Here is a 25,064-nt window from a genome sequence, read left to right as displayed (position 1 = left end):
CCGGAGAATAAAGTATTTGTTGCAGAGATCGTCCACGCGGCACCTCTGCCCAGTGCTAGTTTTTCCACGACTGGGAAGTTCTGCAGGGGACATTCTGCAGAGTGTGGTAACATCTCCGGTAGAGAAAGCATATCTGAGACAATGGCATTGCGGGCAACGGGACGGAGCATTCCCTGTCTAAGAATCCCAAGTATGGTTTTCTCCGAACAAGATCAGAGGAGCATTAGAGTCTGTCCAGATTGGCGGAGGTATGTACTGAAACGCCAGTTCATCCCCACACATATACCCGCAAAGGATTGCTGCGAAGAAATAAATCCGAGAGATCTGCTGGATCGGCATCCGTGCGGAGTACTGGCCGTTCTGCACCGGGCGTGGATCGACACATGATCCTACGATATGTGCTATCTGAGATGAAAAGGGAAATTTCGTAGAGTGTGTGCTAACATATCAGGAGAATAACCGGCTTTGGATAGTACGTCCGTAGACTCGATTTTGATCCATTAAAGAAGTGATTTCGCACTGCGGGTTGAAATATATATTTTGGCGGAGTGGATGTGGGAGCTGGAAAGCATGTACATAGTGCCTCAATCAAAGCAAGAAATCCAGAAATAATTATCCGATTATCCGATTATCCGATTATTCGAGATTAATGAGCATGGTAGTCAATAACCTACTGCTACCTTTGATTTCCTATTCATCTACATTGTACAAGGTTCTAATCGGCCCACTAACCAATTATGGACAGTCATCTCAGGTTGTCGGAAGGAACCAATCATCAATGCAAAAAAGTGGGGAAGGGTTGCCAGCTTCAGGACATCTTTCCGACCGCTTTCCCAGAAACCCGCCTCTCCACAGAGCCTCGGTTTCATCGACTGAGTACCTATGAGCACGAGCCCCAAAATCCATTTAGTATAACAGGGGGTGAAGTGGCATCTGAGACATGTCTGAATCAGTCCAGCAGGGCTCATCCAAGCGTCAGCGCCCTAAAGTTCCTCTGGATCAACGCAAACGCATTGTCAAAGCCTGCACCTCTTGCCGCCTACGCAAACGGCGATGCGTACTGGGGTCTTTAGACAGATGCCGGAATTGCAGAAACAGCAACCTGACTTGCCACTTTGAGGCGGATGAGGATAGATTGTCTCCATCGGCATCCCAGTAAGTATAGGAAACCACCTTTTCCCTCATTGTGATACAATCTAAATCCTCGCATCCAAACTAGCTTTGACCATAATGATGTTGTGGCACAGTTTAACAAGTTATATCCAGAGATTGGTCTGAAAACACACCATTCTGCTTTTCTCCTGGAGATACTTATGGACTCGGGCCGCAATTCTGGGGAGGAGGGGTCTTCAAAGAAGGGCTGTGCGTTTTGCCATACTGGTAGACACCCATCGCCTCACGGGTCTACACCCACGTCTGAAAACGCTCACCCCAAAGAGGAAGCACGAACACCACCTGGTATGGCGAGAATTGGCTCAAAATTTGTACTCTCCCTGACTGACAATCTAACTGGAGGTGATGATATGTTTGCGCATAGAGATTTTCTCGCGTCTGCCACTGCAGCAGTTTCCCAATCCAAGAGACCGGAATTTACAGAGGATGCTGTATGTTATATGGCAATGGATTTCACTCTGGAGGCGTTTCCTGACCGCTAATTGCTTCTCTCAACCAGACTTCTTTTTACCCGACAGATGAACCATATTACGGAGATGAGGACGTCCTCATAGAACGGATATTGGAAGATTTCCCTTCTCGAGCCGGGGCCGAAGCTCTTATTTCAGCATTTTTCTTTTACGCTGAGGCGAACTGGTACTATTTCGATGAACCCTCATTTAGAGACCAGTTATTTGGATTATATGACAGTGGGCTCTCGCCAACTTTGACCAGCCCTAAGTTCATCTGTTTGGCCTTGGCAGTCTTCGCCATGGGAAGCCAGTTTGTTCATCTCTACCAGGCTGATCCTCTGGACAATTCAGAAACCATGACTGAAACCATGACTGTGGCCCAGACTGGAATTCCAGGGACGAGGTATTTCCAGCATGCGCAGAAACTTGTGCCTCACATAGTAGCCTCTCCGTCCTTGGAAGGCCTGCTGAGCTGTCTACTACTTGCCTTGTATGTTTTGCCAATTCATAACACCAACACCTGCTACACCTATCTCGGTATCTCATTACGCATCGCGATCTGCCTCGGCCTTCACCGGAAGTCAGCAAGCTCAGATCTATCCCCGACACTTTCAGAAGTCCGCAATCGTATTTTCTGGACTACATACACCATTGAAAGGTATGATCCTTTGTCTAGTCCATGATTCTAAGTACTCCCTTATTGACATTCTAGACGGGTCGCTCTCTCTCTTGGCTACCCCGAGACGCTTCAGAGCAAGGATATCGACTGTCCTTTTCCTCAGAGACAGCCTGACTTGGATACTCCATTTTCATTCAGAGCTGAAAGACTGCTGGCATATACAAGATTGACTCTATTACTGAACCGGACAGTTTGCTCAAGGTTAGAAGCGAATCGTGATTTCAATGAAGGCAGCAGACCTCCACGTAAGCGGTATGCTAACTCTTTCTACAGGACCTTGGACAAGTCTTCGAGAGAAGATATCCGAAGTCAACTTTTGTCTTGGAAGGCTGCCCTACCACCTCAGTTGACAACACTGAATGATACCTCTTTGCGACTAAATGTACATTTACAGCTTCACTACTCTATGGTATGGATCTATATCGGTCGCGCTGCCCTGATCGATAGAGTACGAAACTTTCTTAGCAAGAAAGAGTCTAGCAAAAGTGACTATGGGACGAGAGAAGAACGTCATAAATCATCGGAGTCATGCGTTGAACATGCTGCGCAGATAATTGATCTAATTGATCTGCTCAGAACTCGCGGGCAACTGGGTCGCTTTTCTCATACTGATTTCCATACCTGCAGTTCCGCAGCCGTTGTCGTTCTCCTAGAAAGTATCCTGCACCCACGTCTCACATCATACTCGAAAGTCCGAACGGCAATGGATGCTTTACGATACATGGCCACTGGCAGCGACTTTGCAAAAAATAGCCTTAAGTATGTCAATGACTTTCAGGTGGTAGTCAACAAGGCTTTGGCATCTATGTACCGCCGAGACCATGGAACATCCTGCTCTATGAGAGAGTCAAACTCACTAGGGTGTGGAGAATCGCCAGCAAGCCGAGACACTTTCATGCAATCATCAGTGCAGCCTTTCGACCCGCCCGATTCTACCTCCGTGGAATCACATCCAGGGGCTGATACTGAAGACTTGGACCCCTCGTATCATCAATTTGACGAAGAAGCGCCCAGTATGGCCCTCTTTGATGACATAGAGACTGCGCTTGAGAGTTGTTCATTCACAGAATTACACCTACTTGGCTTGGACAGCCTATACTCGAGCCAGGTATTAAACTGGGATAACGTGGGTGCATAGTGAGCAGCTAACACAGCAAATTGGCCACTTTCGACCACAACACCCCATTTTCGTTTTTCTCTGTGTAATTTCTCTAGCGAGAGACAAAGAATCAACTAGCAATGAAAATAGAGTACTTCGTGCTATTCAGGCTCTTAATCTAAGTATCGGATCACTTGCCAATATCTACAATGTTAAGTCGTATAACGCCACCGTCGAATCAACGACCGACAATCTCGACGCGGCCGCGCTCCGGTATATGCGGCAAGTCTGACACAATGCACTTGCCTGTCACGAAGATAAAGAGATATCTGATATATACAGTTTTGAGCAAGTTTAGTCGATTATATGTATTGTGTTCAGATTATGATTTTGAATGACCGTAGGCTGGTGGTTCGACGGCCCGTTCGCTAAGCTGACCTGGTCGCTATGCACGCACGTTATCTGTTTCTAAACAGAAGTATGTCCAGCTCAGCTTGAGATTAAACATCATTGATTGATCTTTGTCTCCAAATTCAATTATCCAATATCCATTCGATACTCCGAACATGCTCAACGGGCGGCGAAATATATCAAAGAGTGTATCGGAAATGCTTGTCTTGTTTGTCAGTCAAATCCTTTCCAGCTATATCAGCCACATGTTCGCCGATATCCACCTCGACCACATATCGACGCTTGTTCTCGTAAACGCACGAGAACCAATATACTGACACAGTAGGAATGAACACAACCCAGCTAACAAGAGCCAACACGAGGCCACTGCGATACCTGGGTGCGTATTCAGTGTTCCAGAGCAATGGTCCACAAATGGCACCAACAGCGTAGCCCGCGAAAAATAGAGCATTAACAATGGATTTTTTTGTGTTTCCGCGAGTATTGGAGGCGTTTAAGCTGAGCAAAATTGAGAAGATATTCGAGATGACAGAGGCCTATCAAAAAAATATGGAGTTAGCTAACCGTAGCAGGAACCTTCAAGTCCTGCCGTTTACATACCAGCCATGATGCAACAATCATGCCCCAACCTGCTGACAAGGGAAGCACAAAGAGCAGAATGATTCCAGTGAGTGGGACTATTGTGAGCCCAATCGTAATGGCACACCGACGATTCGGCCATAGGTAGCAGAGAAAAATCCCGACCCAAATGAAGACAATCTGAACGGCACCCGTGGGTGAGGTGTACAGCATGGTATCAAACTCAGAGTATCCTAGATAGTATATAATAAGTGAAGCAAACTGCCGTCCAAATGTTGTCAACAATTGCATACGATTCAGATCCATCCAAGAAGCTGCAGACTTACCGCAATAACTGGCGCAGGTAGTGTCATGAGGACACCAAACAGGAAGCTCAAATAGGCCCTGATATCCGTCATCGCTTCTTTCAATTGTGGAATGGAGAAATCTGTCTGGTCGCCCCCTTCAGTTTCTGTTTGCATTCGCTGCGTTGCTACCAGTCGCTCCTGAGGGTTGAGAAACCACGCTGTTTCGGGACCAGCTGGCATCAAAAAGAAAAATAGAATGCCAAGAAAGGTAGTAAGAGCACCACAAATGATGAACATCGCCTTCCATTGGGCAATGGCCATTTTCTGATGACCGAGACCATACATCATCAAAGCGCCGACGATCTGAGCTAGCCCGTTGCAGCTGATCCATAAACTAGATTTCCATAATTGTTAGTCAGATAATGGAAGGCAAGATTGGTTTCATGCGAGATTTCCTACCCGATGCGCAATGGATGCTCCTTCTTCTTATACCAGATACTGGTGAGAGTCACAAAGGCAGGAGAGACGGCACCTTCAGCCAATCCCAGAGCAAATCGAGCCCCCATAAATGAAGGGAAAGTCGTTGCGGCTGCCAGACACTATTCAGTCATATTCAATTAGCCCTAGAACGTGTGTAGATTTGGGTCTACGTAGGTAACTCACCATGCAGATGCCACCCCACAGGATCCTTGACTCAGTCAGCTTTTGCCGATTTTTGCATGGAAACTTCAAGCTTACACTATGACAGCAACAAATTTCGCAAGAGGCAAGCGGCTCATCAGGTACATGGCCGGAAATTCTGCCACCAGTTGTCCAACGTAAAAGATAGACCCCAACCAAGAGAACTGAGTTCCGTGAAGTTGTAATTCTTCCATCATCCCAAATACACCAGCATAACTGAGGCTCTGTTTATCAAGGTCTAAAAAGCGGAATATCAGCAGATTCCTCCGGGGGAAGCAGTTTGGGTTCTTAGTCTTGCAAATCTAAACAGCAAGGTGTAAAATGACCTACATTGAGAGAAGAAGACCAAACACATCTTATTATCTCACTGTTAGCGTCGCATAACTTAAAATACCATGAAAAAGGCATAGTTGCTTACCAATGGCAGAACTACACAATCAATCTTCCTTCTCACACGTCTTTCAATCTCAGGATCAATCAGAGTTGTTAACGTTCCCGCTTGAGGAGCAGTCTTCGTCTCGTCTTCCTTCGGTATCATATCTGTGGCTTCGGTTTTCGGTTGGTTCTGCATGGTTGATTGACGGGCTCAATGATATTTTAAATTCGCAACATTTGAGGTATCAGCAAGGCAAAAGGGGCATGGGTATGTTCAGCAGCTTTTATACATATCTACCCATCCCAGAACTAGCGTGTCTCCCCGGACCCCGCGTTCGGTATAATTCCCAACTCTAAAGACCCGGCCCGGTGGCTGCGTGGGATGCCAGTTTCTCGCCATATCCATGGAAACACCTTATCTGGGCCAATTAGGGTTAAAATCGTAAAACGCTGCTGGTTCGGTTTCCCGATGGCCAATAAAAGAAGATAGAATAGGGTCTTTGCTAGATTGCGTGGCATGAGGCTGCGGGTACCCGTACCCGCAGCCTTAAGTCTGTTGCCGCCGAAGCGTCGTTGATATGCGGGAACTGTTCCCGCAGCTCCACCTTTTGCTCAAGCGGCGATCCCCGGCACAGATAATGCTTTCAGCTAGGCTAGTAATCTGTCTCTTGCTTAAATTCCTATAGAGTAGCTGTCCCTCGCATTACTTCATGTTTCATTTACGCTCACCTTATTGGAGATTACATTTCCTACAATTTCTTTTCTTATCACGATCGCAAGCATGTCAGTTGTTCAGTCCGACCTTCAACATATTGTGAAGCCATGGCTTCCAAGTCCCCAGCGGACGTACGTCTTTACGTCTGCCAACCTAATCGACCCTGTCTCCGGAAAAGTCATCGAAAATGCCACCATAAAACTTTCCAATGGCCTTGTATCGTCGGTTGATACAACGGGGGGAGAGGTTGTTGACAATGTGGACTCCGAGGCTGTGCAGATCGATATGAAGGGTAAATACATCAGCCCGGGCCTGATTGACTGCCATGTCCACATCTCTGCAGTCCCTGGCTCATTGAGCCTTCGGGACATGAAGGAAATGAGCAACAATCAGAGTGTTCTACGGCAACCGAGCGTTTGCAAGTCTATGCTGGACCGTGGATTCACCACTGTGAGAGACTGCGGAGGGGCGTCTCTTGCACTGAAAGAATCAATCCAGGAAGGTGTCATTCCCGGCCCGAGGCTGTTCATTGCTGGGCATGCCCTCTCTCAGACAGGGGGACATGGAGACCGTCGGCAACAACATGACCCTAACGAATGCTGTGCGGGGCATGTAAATGGAATTGGCCGCATAGTGGATGGGGTGGATCAGTGTCTGAAGTATGCCCGTGAGGAACTGAGACAAGGCTCCGACTTTCTCAAAATCATGGGAGGTGGTGGGGTTGCTAGTCCGACGGACCAGGTACAACACCTTCAGTTCTCTGATGAGGAAATAAAGGCGATTGTCACAGTGGCCAACAATGCGGGGACATACGTTACCAGCCATGCGTATACGCCGCAAGCGATCCAGCAGGCCATCAGGCAGGGAGTCAAGGGGATTGAACATGGCAATCTGCTCGATGAAAAAACGGCAATGATGATGAAGGACTACGGCGTCTTTCTTACCCCCACTTTGGTGACTTATGCGACCATGGCGGCTCCAGAATTTAGCGGATTCCTTCCCCCAGTCTCTGCGAAGAAGAACCGCGAAGTCTTGGACAAAGGATTGCATGCTCTGGGGCTCGCCAGTAAGATTGGGGTGGATATCTGCTTTGGAACGGATCTGTTGGGGCCATTGCATTACGCCCAGAGTAAAGAGTTTGCCATTCGGAGCACTGTGCAGTCAACGTTGGAAATTCTTCGAAGCGCTACTACTACTCCTGCCCGGATGCTGGGACAGGATAACTTCCTCGGTCAGGTTGCGCCTGGGTTTGCCGCTGACTTGCTCATCTTAAACGCAAATCCTCTGGATGATATCACTGTGTTTGATCGGCCTGACGACCATTTGATGGCAATTATCAAGGAAGGCCGTGTCGTGACTTCACGTTGGAATGCATTGGAGGTCGAGGGAAGCCCTCTGCCAAAGATTGCATAAAAGAGGGAAATCGAGTCAATAGAAAGTAGAGATTATACTTTTGATTGTGAAAATCTCATCCAGTTTGGCCTAATTAGTAGAGCTAAGATCCAGCTCAGGATAAAGTCATTTGTTACAGAATCGCATTTCTCTTCTGATTTGCGTGCAGCGACCGACAATAGAAGACTGTCGGAGTCGATTTGGCGTTGACTGACGAGCTCCTATATGATCAGTGATTCGTAGGTCTCAACTTTTGCCCGAGTTGATTCCGGTCGGTCTGTTTTGGTCTCATCTATAATGGTCCGAAAAATTAATCATTTTGATAAGGGTCGACAGGGCGTGCGCAACCATGTTTGTTTGTTCAGTTTGCATAGACTCACCCGATTTATCGCGTCTCCGCGCTGTCCCGTAGGACCGACTGCAGCCTTCATTCCCTTTGCTCCTTTTGTATCCGTGAGCGACTGTCGCCTCGGCCCGTCTGTGTTGACAAACCATTATACATTCTTGTTCGACCTCGACCTCGACAAAAGCCCGCCATGGTCTCTCCCTCTCTGGCAGTCTCCCACGTCATCATCGCCACGAGCCTCTCCTGCTAACGCCTCATCCCGCCGGGATGTTGCAAGACATCTGGGCGGTCCCCCTGCATCTCTCCAACTTCAATATCATAGTCGCCGTATTAGGTGGCTTCGTCTCCCTCTTTGGCCTTGTATCTTACCTTATAAAGGAGAATTATTATCTCTCTGAAGCACGTGAGTTCCGCTCCCGGCGCTCGCCCGACTGATTCCATGGATGGAACACCGAAGACACTGACTCGTGGGGTAAACTAGTCATTTCGCTCTTGATAGGCGTCGCCTTTGGGCCAAATGCAGCAAACTTCATCCGCCCCAGGGATTACGCCGAGTGCAACCAAACAGGAGTCTCGGCTATCGAGTGCCGCGACAATCTCAATGCCATCACACTCAACTTCTCCCGGCTGGTTCTGGGCATCCAGCTGGTCCTCGCTGGCGTGCAGCTGCCCAGCAAGTACCTCAGGACGGAATGGAAGTCAGTTCTGCTGCTGGTCGGCCCGGGAATGACCGCCATGTGGATCACCACGAGCCTGCTAGTCTGGGCCTTTGCCAGGACACCTAGCTTCCTGCACGCCCTCGCCGTTGGCGCATGCGTAACGCCCACTGATCCCGTGCTCTCCGCTGTCATCGTCAAGGGCAAGTTTGCGGACCACAACATCCCCAAGGATCTCCAGAACCTCATCATTGCCGAGTCAGGTACCAATGACGGTCTCGGCTACCCGTTCCTCTACTTTGCACTCTATCTCATCAAGTATGTGGGCTCGGGCGCCACGTCTGGCGGCCCTCGTGATGCTATGGGCCTTTGGTTCGGCTACACCTGGGGATACACAATTCTCCTCAGCATCCTGTACGGTGCCGTGGTGGGCTGGGTGGCCAAGCAGCTACTGCACTGGGCAGAGGAGCACAACTACGTCGACCGTGAAAGCTTTCTCGTCTTTGCTATTGCCCTCGCCCTTTTCGTCCTAGGGACCTGTGGCCTCGTTGGCACCGACGATGTCCTCGCCTGCTTTATAGCTGGCAACGCGTTTACATGGGATGACTGGTTCCGACTGCAGACCAAGGATGACTCCCTTCAGCCGACAATCGACATGCTCCTTAACGTCTCTATCTTCTTGTGGTACGGCGCCTACTTACCCTGGAGCCACTTCCGTGACAACCCTGTTATCTCCACCTGGCGCCTCGTCGTTCTTGGCCTTCTAGTGCTTCTCCTGCGACGTCTGCCTTGGGTTTTTGGCATGCACAAGTGGATTCACCAGATCACAGAGGTCAGACAGGCTATTTTCGTGGGATTCTTCGGACCCATTGGCGTCTCTGCGGTCTTCTACCTGCTTGTGAGCATGGAGTTTATCGAGGAACATTTGAGCGACGAGAACGGTGTTCCTCGAAGTGACGTCGAGGACCTTGGTGAAACAATTCGGGTCGTCGTTTGGTTCCTTGCAGTCTGTAGCATTGTAAGTCGCCCTATCATACCTCCCTGTCAGCGACCTGGCATCTAACGCTGCGTAAGGTTGTCCATGGGCTCAGTATCCCGCTTGGAAAGCTGGGATACCTCGCGCCTCGAACGTTTGGCCGGGTGCTTAGCGAAAACCTAAGCGATGAGCCGCGCGCGGCTGAGGCTCGGCGCAGGATCCCAGTGCTGGGCAAGTATCTTGTCAGAAACCCTGGCGATATCGAATCCAGCCGTGTGCAGAGCGCTGCCGTCATATCAGGCCCGTCGAACCTTCGCCACCCTCACTCGGAGACAAGTACGCCGGGTATTGCATTACAGGCTACTGCCGCATCATCGAGTCCTCCGAGCCAAACCGAGGTCGAGTCGGGAACGATAACTCCAGTCCCGGTTCGTCGTCAGCGGGAGATTCAGTTCTGTGACGAGACGCAAGTCAGCCCCGATGGCTGAATTGCCACCGAGAGAGCTCCAACTGCTGCTTGGAAGGCCGTTACCGTAGATGGATGGCTGGATTGATGAATTCATTTACTGTATCCTGACCCCTCGCAATCAAGTTGAAACTCTGAATTGAGGTACAAGTGTCATGATCCTATACTTACTATGAGAAAAGATGCAGCTATTTGTCGTCGCAGTAGCTGCCACTTCTACAAACTATACATCACATGATCAGGGATCTAACCATGTAGTCAAGCGATATGCATGCTACCACAGCTGGTGACGCGCGCTTCGCAAGCCCCGCACGCCAATGCCCTGAAACGGAGTGAATAAAGGGATGAAGAGATTGAAACCAGATGGAAATTATGAAGGTGAATATCGAGTGATATCATGACTGGAACAGGTAACCTATAATAACATGTACTTATATCAGATGATCATCCAGTCCTCTAGATAGGTTATCTATTTAGGACAATTATGCAGCAATGGGCAGATAATGGGTGGCCCGTGACAGCCCGCCAAGAGCCCGCGGGCGGGCTGTGGTGCTGATGTCTGCACGCGACCTGACACCAGAGTTCCGTGGACCGAGCTCGTATGGAGACCACGTGGACCGATGGGTGTAACAGTCCTGAAACAGTAGGAAGAATAATAGCAATGGCAATGGTAGAAATAATAGGCGATACTATTTTAGGGGAGAGCATGGCTCGGCTACAGTCAGTGACATCTCACATCTCTATGCACCGTAGCCAGCCCTAAGACTGCCTCAGTCTCACCACGAACCTTTGTGGCTGCAAGGCCAGTCGAGTCCTCCTTGGATGGAGATATATTCTATCAGATTGATTCATATTGATAAGGGTCACTACAGGGTTACACTGATCGCAGCCAAAGTGACATCTACTTAGGTCTAGGCGGGTGTAACACTCACGGCTGGGGAATCATCCAATAATATGTCGTGTGGTGTTTGCTCTGCAACCCAGTAACACGAAGCCAACAGTAACCCCGCACGCTAACCCCAAAACCTTGGGCAGCTAGGGCCAATCGACTTGGACCAGCTGAGGCTTACTCGGAGAGTAACCATAGCAGCCACGGGCCAGCGGTGAAGAGACTGTAGCACCATCACCAGCTGGCGAGGCGGCTATCGGATGTCAACCGGGCCTAGTTGGGTTTCTGCTGATGCACTTCCTAGTCGTTGATAAATAGGTCGTCTTCTCCTAGGAACCTTCGTGCAAGGCATCTATCTGTCTCTAATCCACAAGTCGCTCCACCTTGACCCAAGTCTCCGGCTGGCCCATCATGGCTGAAACTACGACTGACACTGGTCCGACTTCCGACAAAGGTCCCGAACCTGCTCATATCGTCGACGAGCCGGTTGATGTTCTCCAGCGTCCCCCAGGATGGATGTACAAGTCGTGGACGATAGGGCGCTGGCGCACGCCCTGGTATGCGTCTCCGAGGTTCCAGCTGGGTATGGTCGCGTTCGTGTGTTTCATGTGTCCAGGCATGTTCAATGCTCTCGGCGGTCTGGGCGGTGGTGGACAAGCCGACCCTCATTTGGCAGATGAAATGGTATTGTTCACCTTCTCGGTACGGAGGAGAGAATTAACCGAAATGGACTGATCGATCTTGCCAGAACCTCACCCTGTACAGTGTCTTCGCCTTTGTTGGTTTCTTCGCTGGCTCGATCGTCAATTGGGTCGGGATCCGACTGTCCCTGGCCTTCGGCGGAATCGGATATTGCATTTATGCGATCAGTCTTCTCGTCTCTACGCACAAATATGTTCCGGGGTTCAACATATTCGCTGGCGCCTTGCTGGGTGCGTGTGCGGGTATCCTGTGGTCGGCCCAGGGAGCTATCATGATGTCTTACCCCCACGAACACCAGAAAGGCCGGTATTTCGCGTGGTTCTGGGGTATCTTTAACATTGGCGCCTGTATGGGCAGTCTGGTACGTATGGCGACTGCCAGTCATGATCCCATCTAATCGACAGTTCCTAGATCGCTCTCGGCACGAATATCGAGGCCAAAGGCGCTGCCACTGTCGCCGACGGAACGTACATCGCTTTCATCGTCCTGATGTTCTTTGGTGCTTGCCTGGCTATCATGCTCTGCGACGCGAAGAAAGTTATTCGCCCCGACGGATCCCGGGTTATTGTTATGAAAAACCCAACATGGAAATCGGAGTTGTACGGGCTCTACGACACGCTTAAGCACGAACCTTTTGTCATCCTTCTTTTTCCTATGTTCTGGTCTTCCAACTGGTTTTACACATACCAAGGAAGCGCAATTAACGCCGCCTACTTCAACACCCGCACGAGGGCCTTGAATTCCTTCCTATACTGGTTCGCTCAAATCGTGGCTGCGAGTATCATCGGCCCGCTGCTCGATATGACGTACTTCCGTCGTACAGTGCGTGCTCGCGGCGCGTGGGCCGTTCTCTTCATCCTGACTATGGTTATCTGGGGTGGTGGCTGGGCATGGCAGAAGAATTATACTCGCGAGTCCGTAGACACCAAGGTAACCGGCTTCCAGGTTTGGGATTGGACTCATCCAGGATACGTCGGGCCCATGTTCTTGTATTTCTTCTACGGGTTCTACGACGCCGCCTGGCAGGGTGTTATCTACTGGTCAGTCTTCTTTCATCTCATGTCTCTCCCTCAACCAGCTCCCCATCCATCCATGACTCCCTCGTATCAACTCAACTAAATCTAACCCCGCACTTTCAGGTACATGGGAGCTCTTTCCAACTCAGGCCGCAAAGGCGCCAACTTCGCTGGATTTTACAAAGGTATCCAATCCGCCGGCGCAGCCGTGGTGTGGAGTATGGATTTTCACCATGCATCCTTCGCGGCCGAGTTCGCCAGCAACTGGGGTCTACTTGGAGGATCGCTGCTCGTCGCGGCGCCAGTGATCTTCCTACGCATCAAGGACCATGTGGATATTGCGGACGATCTGCAAAATACTGACGAGACGGTCGAGGATGTTCTTCCTGTCGGACATGCGGAGAAGTAGCCGAGATTTCCTAATGCTAGCAAGTTTAGATCGTTGCTGTTGCGGATTAGCGTCCCTACGAGAGTTGCTAGGCAACTGTACCTTATCACTGCCGAACTGACTTCCTCGTTCGCGCTATCTCGGCCAAGTCCGACGGGTCAGGTTCAGTAAAGGGGGCTTGGTCTCCGGTGGCGCAAATCTGTCAGTCTCGGCCTGTAACTAAGCTAGGACTGTATCTCGTGCTTGTGCTACTTGGTTTCTCTCTTACTGCTGTGCGTTTCGGCTCGGTTCACAACACATATGCAAGCAGCCGCTTTCGAACCTCAAAAGAAAGATTGTGACCTTTAATGATTTGACCGAGCATGGTTTTAGTAGGACTTGGTTGGCTATGTAAGGTTTTGAGCGCAGAAGCCTGCTTCTGAAGTTGGATAGTGGTCTTTGCTAAGTCTGCTCTCAGCCGGTCACTAAGGGGTGTAGGTGAAGTGATATATTAAGCTTCGAAAGCACAGTTCTACATGTTCCTCGTGGTTCTTTGGACCTCCATGTGAACTTTTCTCGTCACCAGAGTTTTCCGACAGCAGGTCGCCACTGCCCAATACCCAAAGTGACATAGATAAGGAACTGGAGTCATTCGGGGGCTGTGAGGGAGTGTCTGTTACTGAGATACCCAGCAATAAGTTGTACTGTATGTTCTTGAAAGTCCTGACGCTGCACGTTTCAACAATGCCTGTCTTGCAATGTTGCGCAGACGAGACTTTTCTAGGCTGTGGACCCCGAAACGAGCTACATTGGTCGACTCGAAGGCTCATGGATGAGGTGATTATAAACAAATATGTACGTTAAGGGCTCCTGCTACCGACAAAGGTCTGAGCCCTCAGCCCTCGAGCAATTTTGGCGTCTCTTCCTTGTCCGATTCTTCCACCGAAAACTTTTGATGAGCAGCTGGGGAGGTCCTAATAATATCTCCGGCTTCATCACGCGCCGCCAATATTCGATCCTTTGAGCCCGGAACAGTCTTCAAACAGTCACTGGCCATTAGCGAAATCGGATGGTTGTCACCCAAAGCCTTGCAACTCGTCATATGTACATCGACTAGGATACGATAGCCTTCCTCATTAAATCCAAGATGCAAATAGCTATGTGCAAGGTTGCTTCGGAAAATCAATGTGCTAGGATGCATTGCGCCCAACACCTTGTATGCTGCGCCTTCCACAAACGAATGGAGATCAGCTGCCTCTCTCTTTCGCCCTTGTCGGCTGTAGTAAATGGCCAGGCTATTCATGGCCGTGAGCGATTCTCCATGCTGACTTCCCAGCACCTCCTTCTGAGACCGAACAATTTTTTCTTGGAGCTCGATGGCTTGGGAAAGGTCACCAGATCTATTGTATGCGGCTGCCATTTGGCACTTAGCAGCCAGGGTGCTCAGGTGATCAGGTCCTAAGCAGCGAAGGGAGGTTTCCATGACGGTAGAGTATATCTGAGCAGCCTCACTTTGGCATCCCATATCTTGATAGCAGTCTGCCAGATCACTCATTGATTCTAGTGTCCTTGGGTGTTCAGGACCGTGTGCTGTACTCCTCAATCGCACTAAAGTTCTGTTCAAATCCGCAGCTTCATGGAGTCGTCCAACTTCGCGTTGGAAATTGGCAAGAAGCCCGACAGCAATGAGCGTGTGTGGATGCTCGTCCCCCAAGAAGGTCTTGCTGGAGCTCATGGCCCTCTCACACCATTCCAATGCATGTTCTGTGCAGCCAAGATAATGGTAAACGCGCGCGAGGTTACCAATCGCGGTCAGTGTGCGTGGGTGAGCCGGTCCAAGGATGTTATGGCTCGTTTCAACCACGGCTTGATTCAGCGATCGTGCTTCCCAGAGCCGACCCGCGGCCTGATATGTTTGCGCCAGATTGCTCATTGCGGTAAGAATAGCGGGATTCTCAACTGATAGGTGCTTTCGGTTTTGCCATAATAACGTTTCCTGCAATGATACAGCTTTCTGCCATTGGCCAAGGGCAACGTAACAGACAGCAAGGCTGGACATAGCATCAAATGTCTCCTCCTCTTGCGGACCCGGGGCTTCATCTTTAGTCTCAATCCTCGTTTCTAGAAATTCTTTCGCTATTTGCCATTGTTCCAGACTTAGAGCGCGTTCAGCGCTCACCCTCAGAAAAGGGAAAGTGTTCTGGTTCTGAACAAAATCGTTGACTGCGTCCTCAGCACCCAAGAGAAACTTCGCCAATCGATTTATATAGGCCACGGTATCTGCAAGATCTTCGGAGGCGTTGCGTGTGACTCGAACATTTTCATTGACGAATTCACTGATTCCGGGCCGATGATTGCTTTCCATGTCATTTCACGTATCCGAAGAGTTGAAAACAACCTGGGGTGCTGGTCAGACGACTGAGAGCTGCCTGGTATCGGTATCTTCCGAGTTGTTTTGTGACTGTGGTCTGCCCGGCCTTCAATCGCATTGGCCTATTGGTTTCGATGCAGTTTCTCGTCCTGGAATATGAAGTGGGAGTGGTATCGACTGTTCCTGATTTCCAAAATTCGGTTCTTTAGCAAGGCCATGCTGGCTTGGCAACGAAGGGTGGCTGAAAACCGCCCTCCGCGACATACCGGATCTCCAACACTATGCCCTTCTGGGTTGATTTTATGTCCACAGATACCCCCGCGTCGCTTAATTTTTGTCAATTCTGTGCCATCGGCGCTCAGCCACTGCGAGTATACCCCTGTAGGTTCCACTAAACCTTTCCCCACCAAAAGTCTAAAAGCCCCTGGTGGACAACGGACGGACATGAACCCGTCTCGAATACATACAGGTGTTTCCAGGATACACAAATATACGACCAAGGTCAGGCCATGCTACTGTAATTATCGTGAAATGTCTAAGGGGCCGGTTTCCCCCTCATGTTTGTATAACGCCTGATGGGGCGTGAAACTAGCGCACAGGTACAGGTAGCATGCTTGTTAACTGATGGCTGCTTTTTCCGTCCAATCGGATAACTTGAATTGGTGGAGCAATGGCCGTAGTGCCACTAACGTATCTACAGCTTCGCGTGGTGGGCTGCTAGGTGAAATGCTCGACCCTTCAAAATGTTGCTGGCTTCGGTTATCGATTCTTAATTAGATAATAGCTGAGGTGATGAAATGGCGACTTCAAATTTGTTTAAGGGTGGATCAAATTAATCACCTTGTTGTTTGAGACGTCGCTTGAGCTTTTCCCTGCTTGGAGCCGGTTAAAATTACTTTAACATGGTCCTCCAAGATCCACAACACACGTTAGTTGCGTTGGGCGATCCGGTTTTGGATGCGCCGGTGCTCTGCCAGGTCCGAGATCTTCGTCCAATCGTCAGGGTTGACGCTGGGACTAAAAGCGGTGCTATTGCTATGACTGGGCCCCGAGCCGGACGGCCGGGTGTCGTAGTTATTATATTTCTCCATATTTAGAAAAAAGAGGAACGGTTTGCAAGCCAAACAGTAAAATTGCCGGCAGCGCTAGTGAAGGTGGCGGCCCACATGGAGGGTCCGTTCGTTGCCACAGACCGGCCGCGATATGAGGTATGAATCTGAGACACCCCATATAATGCCGACACTAGATTTAGCCCGAGGGATTGCAATGCCACTTCTTGCTTTGGTAACAAGGCCTACTCATTTGATGACATGAAGATCCTCTGGTATAAAGCTGTGGCTATGTGAGGTCCATTTGCCTTCTTTAACGCCGAATGTCAGCGTCCTCTACCCATTCTCTATTTGACCTCAAGCCCCGATAAAGCCACGGGGGAAAAAAGAAAGGAAAAGGAAGAGAGACGGCTTCACGACACTCACCGGCAGTCCTATATGCTAGTATTGAGACTTAGGTCCCCCTCTGGAATCCTCAGTACTGAAATTCTTATTTTTAACATCGACCGAGCGACCCGCTTTTATTGACGTCGTGTCTAGATTGCTTTCTCGGTCCCCTTACCTAGGCCAGGATAAATAGCCTTTTTTTCGCGGTTCTTATCTAAAATGCCGGAGACTATCATCATTTCGGGTGCGAATAATAACAAGCAAAATGCTCTTAAAGCCGACCTCTACCTTCACCGGTGAAGTCTATCTAGATTTAATCTTGATGGAATCGACCGCCGCGCTAGCGAGAAACACTTTCACACCGTGTACGCAGACACATTGGCATACTCATGAGGGAAAATGATTCAGGTGTCTTCTGGATCTGGCTGGATCTGTGAAAAGGGCAAGGAGGCACGCCGCATTAAAGCGGGGATGTTATCTGCTGCCCCCTTCCAGGTACCACTCACCGGCACGGCGCCGATGATGGCTCTAACATGATCCACTTTGTCGTGAGCATTGGCGAGGCCAAATGGAATGAGCAAGTCACCGATGAAGAATACAAAAAGCGAGGGGAAAATTGATTGTCGCGGTCTGAGACCTGAGACAGGGCTTTTAGACCCCTCCTCGGCGGTTGGTCCTCCTAGCAAGGAACAGAAGTCAAAACTAGTCAATAATGTCGGGATTACAGAGTCCCTTGCTCTTTGAAGCTTATGACCGATAGTTGGTGTGATGAGCTATCTTCGGACTTGGGTGTTATGAGATGGTAGCTTTGGAATTTCACGCTAGAATATATCCACTCAGAATGGCTGGCATCAATTTATTTCCATGTAAAATTATCATAATCTGATTGCCCACAGGAATTCTTTATTCCTTGACCGCGGCTAGGCATCTCGATATTACACCAATGAGAGCGACGCGGTTTCGGATCCAGCTGGCCCGAATGGCGTGTAGCTTAGGGTTATTGACAGCCTCAGGCAGAAACGAGTACAGCATCAACTGGTCACTCCCTACTTCCAATAGTCACTCCTTATTTCCAGCAGTTACTCCCAACTTACAGTAGTCACGTCCTACCAATATATGCGATAGTACAAAGTACTTGAATATTAACCACCTATAGGGCTACAATGATAATTGCATACATACCTTGCCATTCTCTCCCGCGGCTCTCAGCCGCGGCTCCCAACTCGCCCCACATGGAGAGTGGATCAATAGGGGAACCAAATTCATTTCTCATTACTTCAATCCCTTCTTTCCTTTCTTTCCTCACTCACCTCTCACCTCTCTCTCCCCCTCCAATCATGCCTTCCAAATCCTCCAAGTCCTCCTCTACCAGCGCCCAGCGCTCGGGCTGCTGCTGTCTCTCCGTCCGCACCCTCAGCTTTCTCGCCCTTTTCCTCGCCCTGTTCGCCGGCGTGTACAGCTTCCTCGACGCGCGCCTGGAGCAGTTCTACGTCTTCGAACCCGAGCACCTGCACGATCTCTCGCAGCGCGCTATCAGCGCCCACGGTGATGACACGCGCTCCGTCGTCAACTACATTGTCGCCGAACTCGAGCAGAAGGTCGGCTCCAAGTATCTGAACACCGAGGAGGAGTGGGTTTTCAACAATGCTGGCGGTGCGATGGGCGCCATGTACATCATCCATGCCAGTATGTTTCTCACATTCTTCCTTGGTCTTTTTGGTGGACCATGGGTAGCACGGAGGACATTGGCGCGACCATTGGATTGAAGGGATCCATCGCATCCGTGGACTCCCTACCCACACACAACTTCATGCTAACATAGCGATTCCTAGGTATCACCGAGTACCTGATCATCTTTGGAACTGCCATCGGCACAGAGGGCCACACGGGCCGTCACACAGCCGACGACTACTTCAACATCCTGCACGGCACCCAGCTTGCCTACGTCCCCGGCGAATTCGAGCCCGAGGTCTACCCGGCAGGCAGCGTGCACCACCTGGTCCGCGGCGAGGTCAAGCAGTACAAGATGGACTCGTCCTGCTTCGCGCTCGAATACGCCCGGGGCTGGATCCCGCCCATGCTCTTCTTTGGGTATGCCGACACCTTTTCCAGCACGCTGGACTTCCCGACGTTGTGGGCGACGACGCGGATCACGGGGCGCGAGATGATTGGAAATCTACTACAGTTTAAGCTGTGAGTCGGGGCTCGGCGATAAGTTGGAAGATGGTTGGAAAGCGAAGGAATGTACATTAGAGTCATTTGGGCGGTTCAAGTGGGTGGGGAGTATCTGCATAGATCTAGGTCATGATTCTATAGTTAGTGAACTATTCTATAGTTAGTGAACTAAGGAAGAATAATCACTGAAGTAAACTCATCTTAGATTCCCTACTAGGAATAGTGGCATGGAGACCTCAGGCGGCAACGTTCACAGCTCCTCGGTGGGTCTAATGCCCAAGAGGGAAGAGATGGGCACTATGAGGGATCGTGAAGTTTGAAACATTGACAGCATTGGACCAGCAGCTGGAATAGAACGTCGTCCGGAATCATAGACGGTAGGCATCAATCTGACGGACAGGTCCGCTCCCTGGTGCCTGGTCGTGACGCATAAATAGTCCCCCAGCCACGCTTCGCTCGTCTCTCTTCTCTCTTCACCCTCCACCATCATCACTCATCATGCATCTCCATCTTTGTGGTTGTTCTGTTTTCTCCCGAGAAGTCTATAGCACCCGGTGGGCATTCCTTCCCCAGATCTCCCTCAAGGCCCATGCAACCATCTTGTCCTCCGTGGCACGTACCACCCTCACTCAGGTCTTTGCCAACCCGTCAGACCAGACTTTTGAGGAGGTGCAATACAACTTCCCTCTCTACGATGGCGTCAGTGTGGTCGGATTCAAGTGTCACGTTGGCACGAGATTCCTACACAGCCAGGTGAAGGCAAAGGATCAGGCCACCGCTGACTTCAAGCATGCCGTCTCGAACGACCAATCGGCCGCCCTTTTGGAATACGGGAACGACGCCGATGTCTTCAAGATCCGGTTGGGTAATGTGCGAGCCGGCGAGAAAGTCACAGTCGATATCACCTTTGTTGGCGACCTAAGGCAGGACGCGCAGACTGATGGCGTTCGTTACATGCTGCCCAACGCCATTGCTCCTCGCTACGGAAGCACCGTGGGAGGCTCAAACGTTACTGCAGATATTCAAGGCATATCGATTACAGTTGATGTGTTGATGGATAAAGACTCCATCATCCGGGAGCTGCAATCCCCAAGCCATTCGATCAAAGCCGCGCTGGGCCGTATTTCTGCCTCTGACTCCACCGATTTTGAACCATCTCAAGCATCCGCCACTGTGAACCTGAGCAAAGGCAATGTCTTGCTTGAAAAGGACTTTGTTTTGCTTGCCAAAGCAGACGGTCTTGATGAACCTCGCGCCATGGTCGAATCTCATCCCGCAATCTCTGGTCAGCGAGCAGTAATGGCGACATTGGTCCCCAAGTTCAACCTTCCACGAGCAAACCCTGAGATTGTGTTTGTTCTAGACCGGAGCGGCAGCATGAGTGACAAGATCGAGACGCTGAAGTCTGCGCTTAAGGTTTTCCTCAAGTCACTGCCTGTCGGGATTTGCTTCAACATTTGCTCTTTTGGAAGCCACCATCAGTTCCTCTGGTCAAAGAGCAGAGTCTACGATGATGAAAGCTTGCAGGAGGCTATGTTTCTGGTTGAGAAGCTCGCTGCAAACTTTGGGGGCACGGAAATGCTGCCGGCGGTGGAAGCAGTTGTGAAGAACCGCCTGGAGAGCAAGAGCTTAGAAGTTCTTCTGCTCACAGACGGACAGATTCATAACCAACAGGAACTATTCAATTTCGTCCGCCAGGAATCTGATAGCCGCACGGCTCCGGCTCGCTTCTTCTCCCTTGGCATTGGCGATGCGGCGTCTTCTGCCTTGGTTGAAGGAATTGCAAGGAATGGGAATGGGATCTCCCAATCTGTGCTCCTGGATGAGGAGCTTGATCGGAAGGTTATTCGAATGCTCAAGGGTGCGCTGTATCCTCACCTCTACGACTGTCGGCTCGGAGTGGAGTACGACGGTGACTCAGACAATGATTTCGAGATGGTCCAGGATTCAGAGACTGAAACACAGACGGAAGATGAGCGGACAAAATCAGACCCTCCCTCTAAAAAGGAGAAGCCTCAAAACCCAATTTCCTTGTTTGATGAGAATTTCCAAGAGACTGAGATGTCAGAACCAGCAACGGAACCTCTCCCAACCGTCAACCCTCCCACAATTCTCCAAGCCCCATACAGCATCCCCGCTCTGTTTCCATTTATCAGAACCTCTGTATACCTTCTGATTGACCCCCAATCACCCGAGCGAGTCCCCAAAGCCCTGACCTTTCATGCAACCTGCGCGCATGGCCCGCTCAAGCTGCAAATCCCCATCCAAGATATCGGAAAGGGGGAAACAATCCACCATATCGCCTCACGCAAAGCCGTCATTGAATTGGAGGAGGGTCACGGCTGGCTCAGTGATGCCAAAGACGCTGCCGGAAATCCCATCCGGCTGCTGCACCCAAACACCAGAAAGCAACTCGAGACCAGCGAGTGTCAGCGTTTGGGTCTTAAATACCAGGTCACTGGAAAGTACTGTTCGTTCATTGCCCTGGAGGATGATTTTGATGAGTTATCCAAGGGCCAACCGGACAAGGTCTTTGAGGTGACTGAGCGACCACAGGTCAAGGGCCCAGTCAAGATGAGCGTTGATAGGGTTATGGCATGTGCAAGGCCACAAATGATGCAGCAGATGCAGCACGCAGGCCCATTTGCTGCTTCCTCTGGTCCCCAGGCCTGTCAGCTGGACATCGCATCACCGCCACGTCGATACGCCCCGCCACATCGACGCGCTGCGCCACGTGTTGATATATTGTCTGACGGTAATTTTGACAATGAGTTTTGTGCTGAACCATCCAGTGGTTTTCAAACTACTTCGGACGGACCTGCTCTTTATCAATTTCTAGGCTGGGAATATTCACACCCAGCTGTTTCGGCTCAGCCTACTTCACCACAATTTTGCGGTGGAGCAGCCAAAGCCTCTACGCCGAGCTCCAGAGGAATGTGTGGACAGGCAATGCACGCCGCTTCTGCTCGGCTTGCTCAACCATTGTTTGGCGCTGCACCTGCTAAACAAAGAAGAGGCCTTACGAGTGCTCAAAATTGTCCTCCACCGCCGCCTCCTCCTGGAGCTTCGTCATTCTTCGGGAGCGCAAATGCGTGGGGTGATCAACGATTCTCAGTACAGTCAGCATCACCATTCGGAAAGCCGCAGAGCTCCGCTCCCAAGTTCCCAGTTGAAAGAGCCCATGCTATCATTGGACTGCAAACCTTTGAAGGAACTTGGATATGGTCGAAGGAGCTGTTTGCCTTACTTGACACAGACGAACACCAAATCACGAAATACATGGAAGAGAAGCTGCTAGATGGCCAAAATATGGTTCCACAATCTGTCACTGGAGTGCTCATTGCCACGCTTCTGGCGATGGGGTTCCTCAAGAACAAGAACGCGGATCTGAAGGGTACGTGGGAGCTTGTGTACAGCAAGGCTGAAGACTGGGTTGACCGGCAGCTGGAAGATGTGGGATTGTTATTTAATAAGACTTTTAAGGAGGCCAAGGAGGAGATCATGGCGCTTGCCTGATTTTGTTAGGTTTTTTACCTTTGCTGCGCTGATTCTTGCTGTTATGATATCAAGAACCAGAAACGTCGCGAATTTCAGGGAAGGGATAATGGATAACTAGCTAGTGCAGTCATTACCTACAACACTATGATTTATGTCACGTCCTTTGCTAAACTACTTTAAGCGTTTGACGAGCTAATAATCAATTATACCCGAGTATTCGAGGTTTACCTAAGAAGATTGGCTGTGGCAGCCGCTTCCTGTACAATTCTTGGATGACAACGGGGCAATATCGACGGGGATCCTTGCTCCCTGGACTTCAACACAAAAAAGTCACAGAAAAGCAATTTAAGCTTTGACATCAAAAAAGAAATCCACAAGTTGCTGGCATTTGGTGGAATTAATCTCTTAGAGTGAGTGGTCCATCAAATTCCTCATTCAACTTCGCAATATCAATTGGAGTTTTCCCTTCCTTGTCTCTAGCCACAGAATCGAGCCCTTTGGCCTGTAGAAATTTGAACCACGGGCTCACACGTTCAGACACCAGCCCGGCGGCCACATGCAACAGTGTCTGTCCAGCCAAGTTCGTCTCCGTCAGAATGTAGCCTTTCTGTTCAAATGGGCCACACTATTGAATTTAATTGGTAATTAACTTATAACGAACTACTTAAAGGTGAGTTATATAAATCTTTACCTGAATTTCATTTAATCTAGGCGTAGAAGTGTCATTAATGAGAGTTAGAACCAGAACAGCAAAAAGTAACAGTGTTAATTTTGATGATTTAGCAGCTTCATGAACTCCAAGACCTTGATTTTATGCAAAAATGGGATTTCAGGGGCCCTCAATGGGGACCCTTTGAAATCCTCATAAACCACTTCAATTCTAGATGCCATTCCCGTAGGCCATAAAAGTATGTATCTACCAAGCACAGTGTCCACCATCAACCCTCAGATCCGACCCCGTCATAAAACTGCTCCCATCACCCAACAAAAATATCACCGGCGCACGGAACTCATCCACCGTACTCAATCGATAGAGCATATTATCACCGGTCCACTGCGCCTCCATACCAGGCTTCTGCAACGCCTCGGCGGTAGCAGCGGTACGAATGTACCCAGGAGACAGCGAATTGACCCTGATCAGAGGCATGCCAACCCTCGACCCCCACTCCGCTGCTAGCGAGCGAGCAAGCTGGTGAACGGCCGCTTTAGAGGAGTTGTATCCCGCCGTGTCCACGCCCTAGCACAAACAACAGTGGTAATGAGTAAATAATGAACTTCACTCACAAAATAAAGTTAGGTAGATAGTCTCACCTTGTTAGTTACATAGCCGCTCATACTAGCAACGAAAACCATGCTCGCCGACACGCTCACCCGGAGAACCTCCCGTGCAACAGCTTGTGCGATGCGAAATGTACCCGTGACATTGATATCAAGCAGGCGGCTGAAAGACTCGCCCGGAAATTCGGTTGCGGGTCCGTTGTCCGAAATACCGGCGCAGGCTACGAGACCGCGGATTGGGAATCGAAGCGTTGGGACAAATTTTGTGAATGTCTCTGCTACTTCGTTGTCGCTTTGCACGTTGCACTGGTGGTATGACACGAAACGAGAGTATTTCTTTGCGATATGTTCAATGTTTTCTGGATACAGGGTTAGCTATATTGTCTTGTACCATGGGCTAGATAGATAGATTTCAAAGGGAAAGAGGTAGGATTCTAACCCCACTCTAATGCTTTTGGTGTGTCCATCACGTCTAGACAGATGACATCGCCACCGCTTTCTAAGATTGATTCTGTCACGGTTGTGCCTAGGAATCCGCCCGCGCCGGTTACTAGCAGGGATAAGCAATGACAGTCTAGACTGAATGCTGAGAGTATACGCACCGACGATAGTCCGTCCATCTAACCGGAATAAATCTGCCACTGGAATGGAGGGATTCCCTTGAGGGTTTTTCGCCTCACGGAATTTGGGGTCATGGACATTCTCGTTTCTCTCCTGGTGAGCCATTGTAAATAATAGAGGATTCTATAAGCCGCTGAGGGGATGGCAAGAAATAACAACTAATTGAATTTTGCTCAGAGCGGAGAAAGATATGTGAGACTTAGATTTTTGATTGTACAACGCTGGCCGGATTGCCCCGCCAGATACGATTCAGCCCCCGCATTTGTGGGGCATTGCCGTGTACGCAATGGCACAGGCAAAACATTCAATGGCCCATTTTCCAATTGAGTATAGCTGGAGGGAAAAGAGTGCAAACAAAAAAGAATGGCAAAATTCAAATCCGAGAGAAATTGTTTAAACAACAAAGTTTTAGCAGTATTATTAT

At 49.8% G+C, this 25,064-nt stretch overlaps 10 protein-coding genes across 10 annotated transcripts; 7 read left to right on the top strand and 3 right to left on the bottom strand.

Annotated features, from left to right (window-relative positions):
* Positions 1-1,313: 1,313 nt before the first annotated feature.
* Positions 1,314-3,442, top strand: N7474_009248 (fungal specific transcription factor domain-containing protein; the record flags this gene model as incomplete). Its single annotated transcript, XM_057200658.1, has 3 exons — positions 1,314-1,604; positions 1,673-2,283; positions 2,578-3,442. 3 exons carry the CDS (start codon positions 1,314-1,316, stop codon positions 3,440-3,442), a joined length of 1,767 nt encoding a protein of 588 aa, XP_057048645.1.
* A 551-nt stretch (positions 3,443-3,993) lies between these two features.
* On the bottom strand, positions 3,994-5,932 carry N7474_009247 (major facilitator superfamily domain-containing protein; the record flags this gene model as incomplete). The annotated part of the gene is made up of 7 exons (XM_057200657.1): positions 3,994-4,350; positions 4,415-4,654; positions 4,720-5,074; positions 5,140-5,279; positions 5,344-5,368; positions 5,419-5,585; positions 5,780-5,932. 7 exons carry the CDS (start codon positions 5,930-5,932, stop codon positions 3,994-3,996), a joined length of 1,437 nt encoding a protein of 478 aa, XP_057048644.1.
* Positions 5,933-6,517: 585 nt separating this feature from the next.
* N7474_009246 (metal-dependent hydrolase family protein) lies at positions 6,518-7,864 on the top strand (the record flags this gene model as incomplete). The annotated part of the gene is made up of 1 exon (XM_057200656.1): positions 6,518-7,864. The coding sequence occupies one exon, from the start codon at positions 6,518-6,520 to the stop codon at positions 7,862-7,864; it is 1,347 nt and encodes a 448-aa protein (XP_057048643.1).
* Positions 7,865-8,456: 592 nt separating this feature from the next.
* On the top strand, positions 8,457-10,309 carry N7474_009245 (uncharacterized protein; the record flags this gene model as incomplete). The annotated part of the gene is made up of 3 exons (XM_057200655.1): positions 8,457-8,592; positions 8,671-9,863; positions 9,920-10,309. The coding sequence occupies 3 exons, from the start codon at positions 8,457-8,459 to the stop codon at positions 10,307-10,309; spliced, it is 1,719 nt and encodes a 572-aa protein (XP_057048642.1).
* Positions 10,310-11,587: 1,278 nt separating this feature from the next.
* Positions 11,588-13,303, top strand: N7474_009244 (uncharacterized protein; the record flags this gene model as incomplete). The annotated part of the gene is made up of 4 exons (XM_057200654.1): positions 11,588-11,878; positions 11,925-12,239; positions 12,290-12,918; positions 13,018-13,303. 4 exons carry the CDS (start codon positions 11,588-11,590, stop codon positions 13,301-13,303), a joined length of 1,521 nt encoding a protein of 506 aa, XP_057048641.1.
* An 853-nt stretch (positions 13,304-14,156) lies between these two features.
* Positions 14,157-15,626, bottom strand: N7474_009243 (uncharacterized protein; the record flags this gene model as incomplete). Its single annotated transcript, XM_057200653.1, has 1 exon — positions 14,157-15,626. The coding sequence occupies one exon, from the start codon at positions 15,624-15,626 to the stop codon at positions 14,157-14,159; it is 1,470 nt and encodes a 489-aa protein (XP_057048640.1).
* A 1,707-nt stretch (positions 15,627-17,333) lies between these two features.
* N7474_009242 (RmlC-like cupin) lies at positions 17,334-17,688 on the top strand (the record flags this gene model as incomplete). Its single annotated transcript, XM_057200652.1, has 2 exons — positions 17,334-17,433; positions 17,564-17,688. The coding sequence occupies 2 exons, from the start codon at positions 17,334-17,336 to the stop codon at positions 17,686-17,688; spliced, it is 225 nt and encodes a 74-aa protein (XP_057048639.1).
* A 717-nt stretch (positions 17,689-18,405) lies between these two features.
* Positions 18,406-19,265, top strand: erg2 (C-8 sterol isomerase ERG2; the record flags this gene model as incomplete). Its single annotated transcript, XM_057200651.1, has 2 exons — positions 18,406-18,754; positions 18,901-19,265. 2 exons carry the CDS (start codon positions 18,406-18,408, stop codon positions 19,263-19,265), a joined length of 714 nt encoding a protein of 237 aa, XP_057048638.1.
* Positions 19,266-19,741: 476 nt separating this feature from the next.
* Positions 19,742-22,759, top strand: N7474_009240 (VIT and vWA domain-containing protein; the record flags this gene model as incomplete). The annotated part of the gene is made up of 1 exon (XM_057200650.1): positions 19,742-22,759. The coding sequence occupies one exon, from the start codon at positions 19,742-19,744 to the stop codon at positions 22,757-22,759; it is 3,018 nt and encodes a 1,005-aa protein (XP_057048637.1).
* A 379-nt stretch (positions 22,760-23,138) lies between these two features.
* Positions 23,139-24,639, bottom strand: N7474_009239 (uncharacterized protein; the record flags this gene model as incomplete). Its single annotated transcript, XM_057200649.1, has 4 exons — positions 23,139-23,366; positions 23,685-23,978; positions 24,065-24,378; positions 24,459-24,639. The coding sequence occupies 4 exons, from the start codon at positions 24,637-24,639 to the stop codon at positions 23,139-23,141; spliced, it is 1,017 nt and encodes a 338-aa protein (XP_057048636.1).
* Between the last annotated feature and the right edge of the window lie 425 nt (positions 24,640-25,064).

The sequence above is a fragment of the Penicillium riverlandense genome, assembly GCF_028828495.1.
Source record: "Penicillium riverlandense strain IBT 135883 chromosome Unknown utg000008l_segment0_segment0, whole genome shotgun sequence".
NCBI lineage: Eukaryota > Fungi > Ascomycota > Eurotiomycetes > Eurotiales > Aspergillaceae > Penicillium > Penicillium riverlandense.
This window is presented reverse-complemented; position numbering and strand designations above follow the sequence as displayed.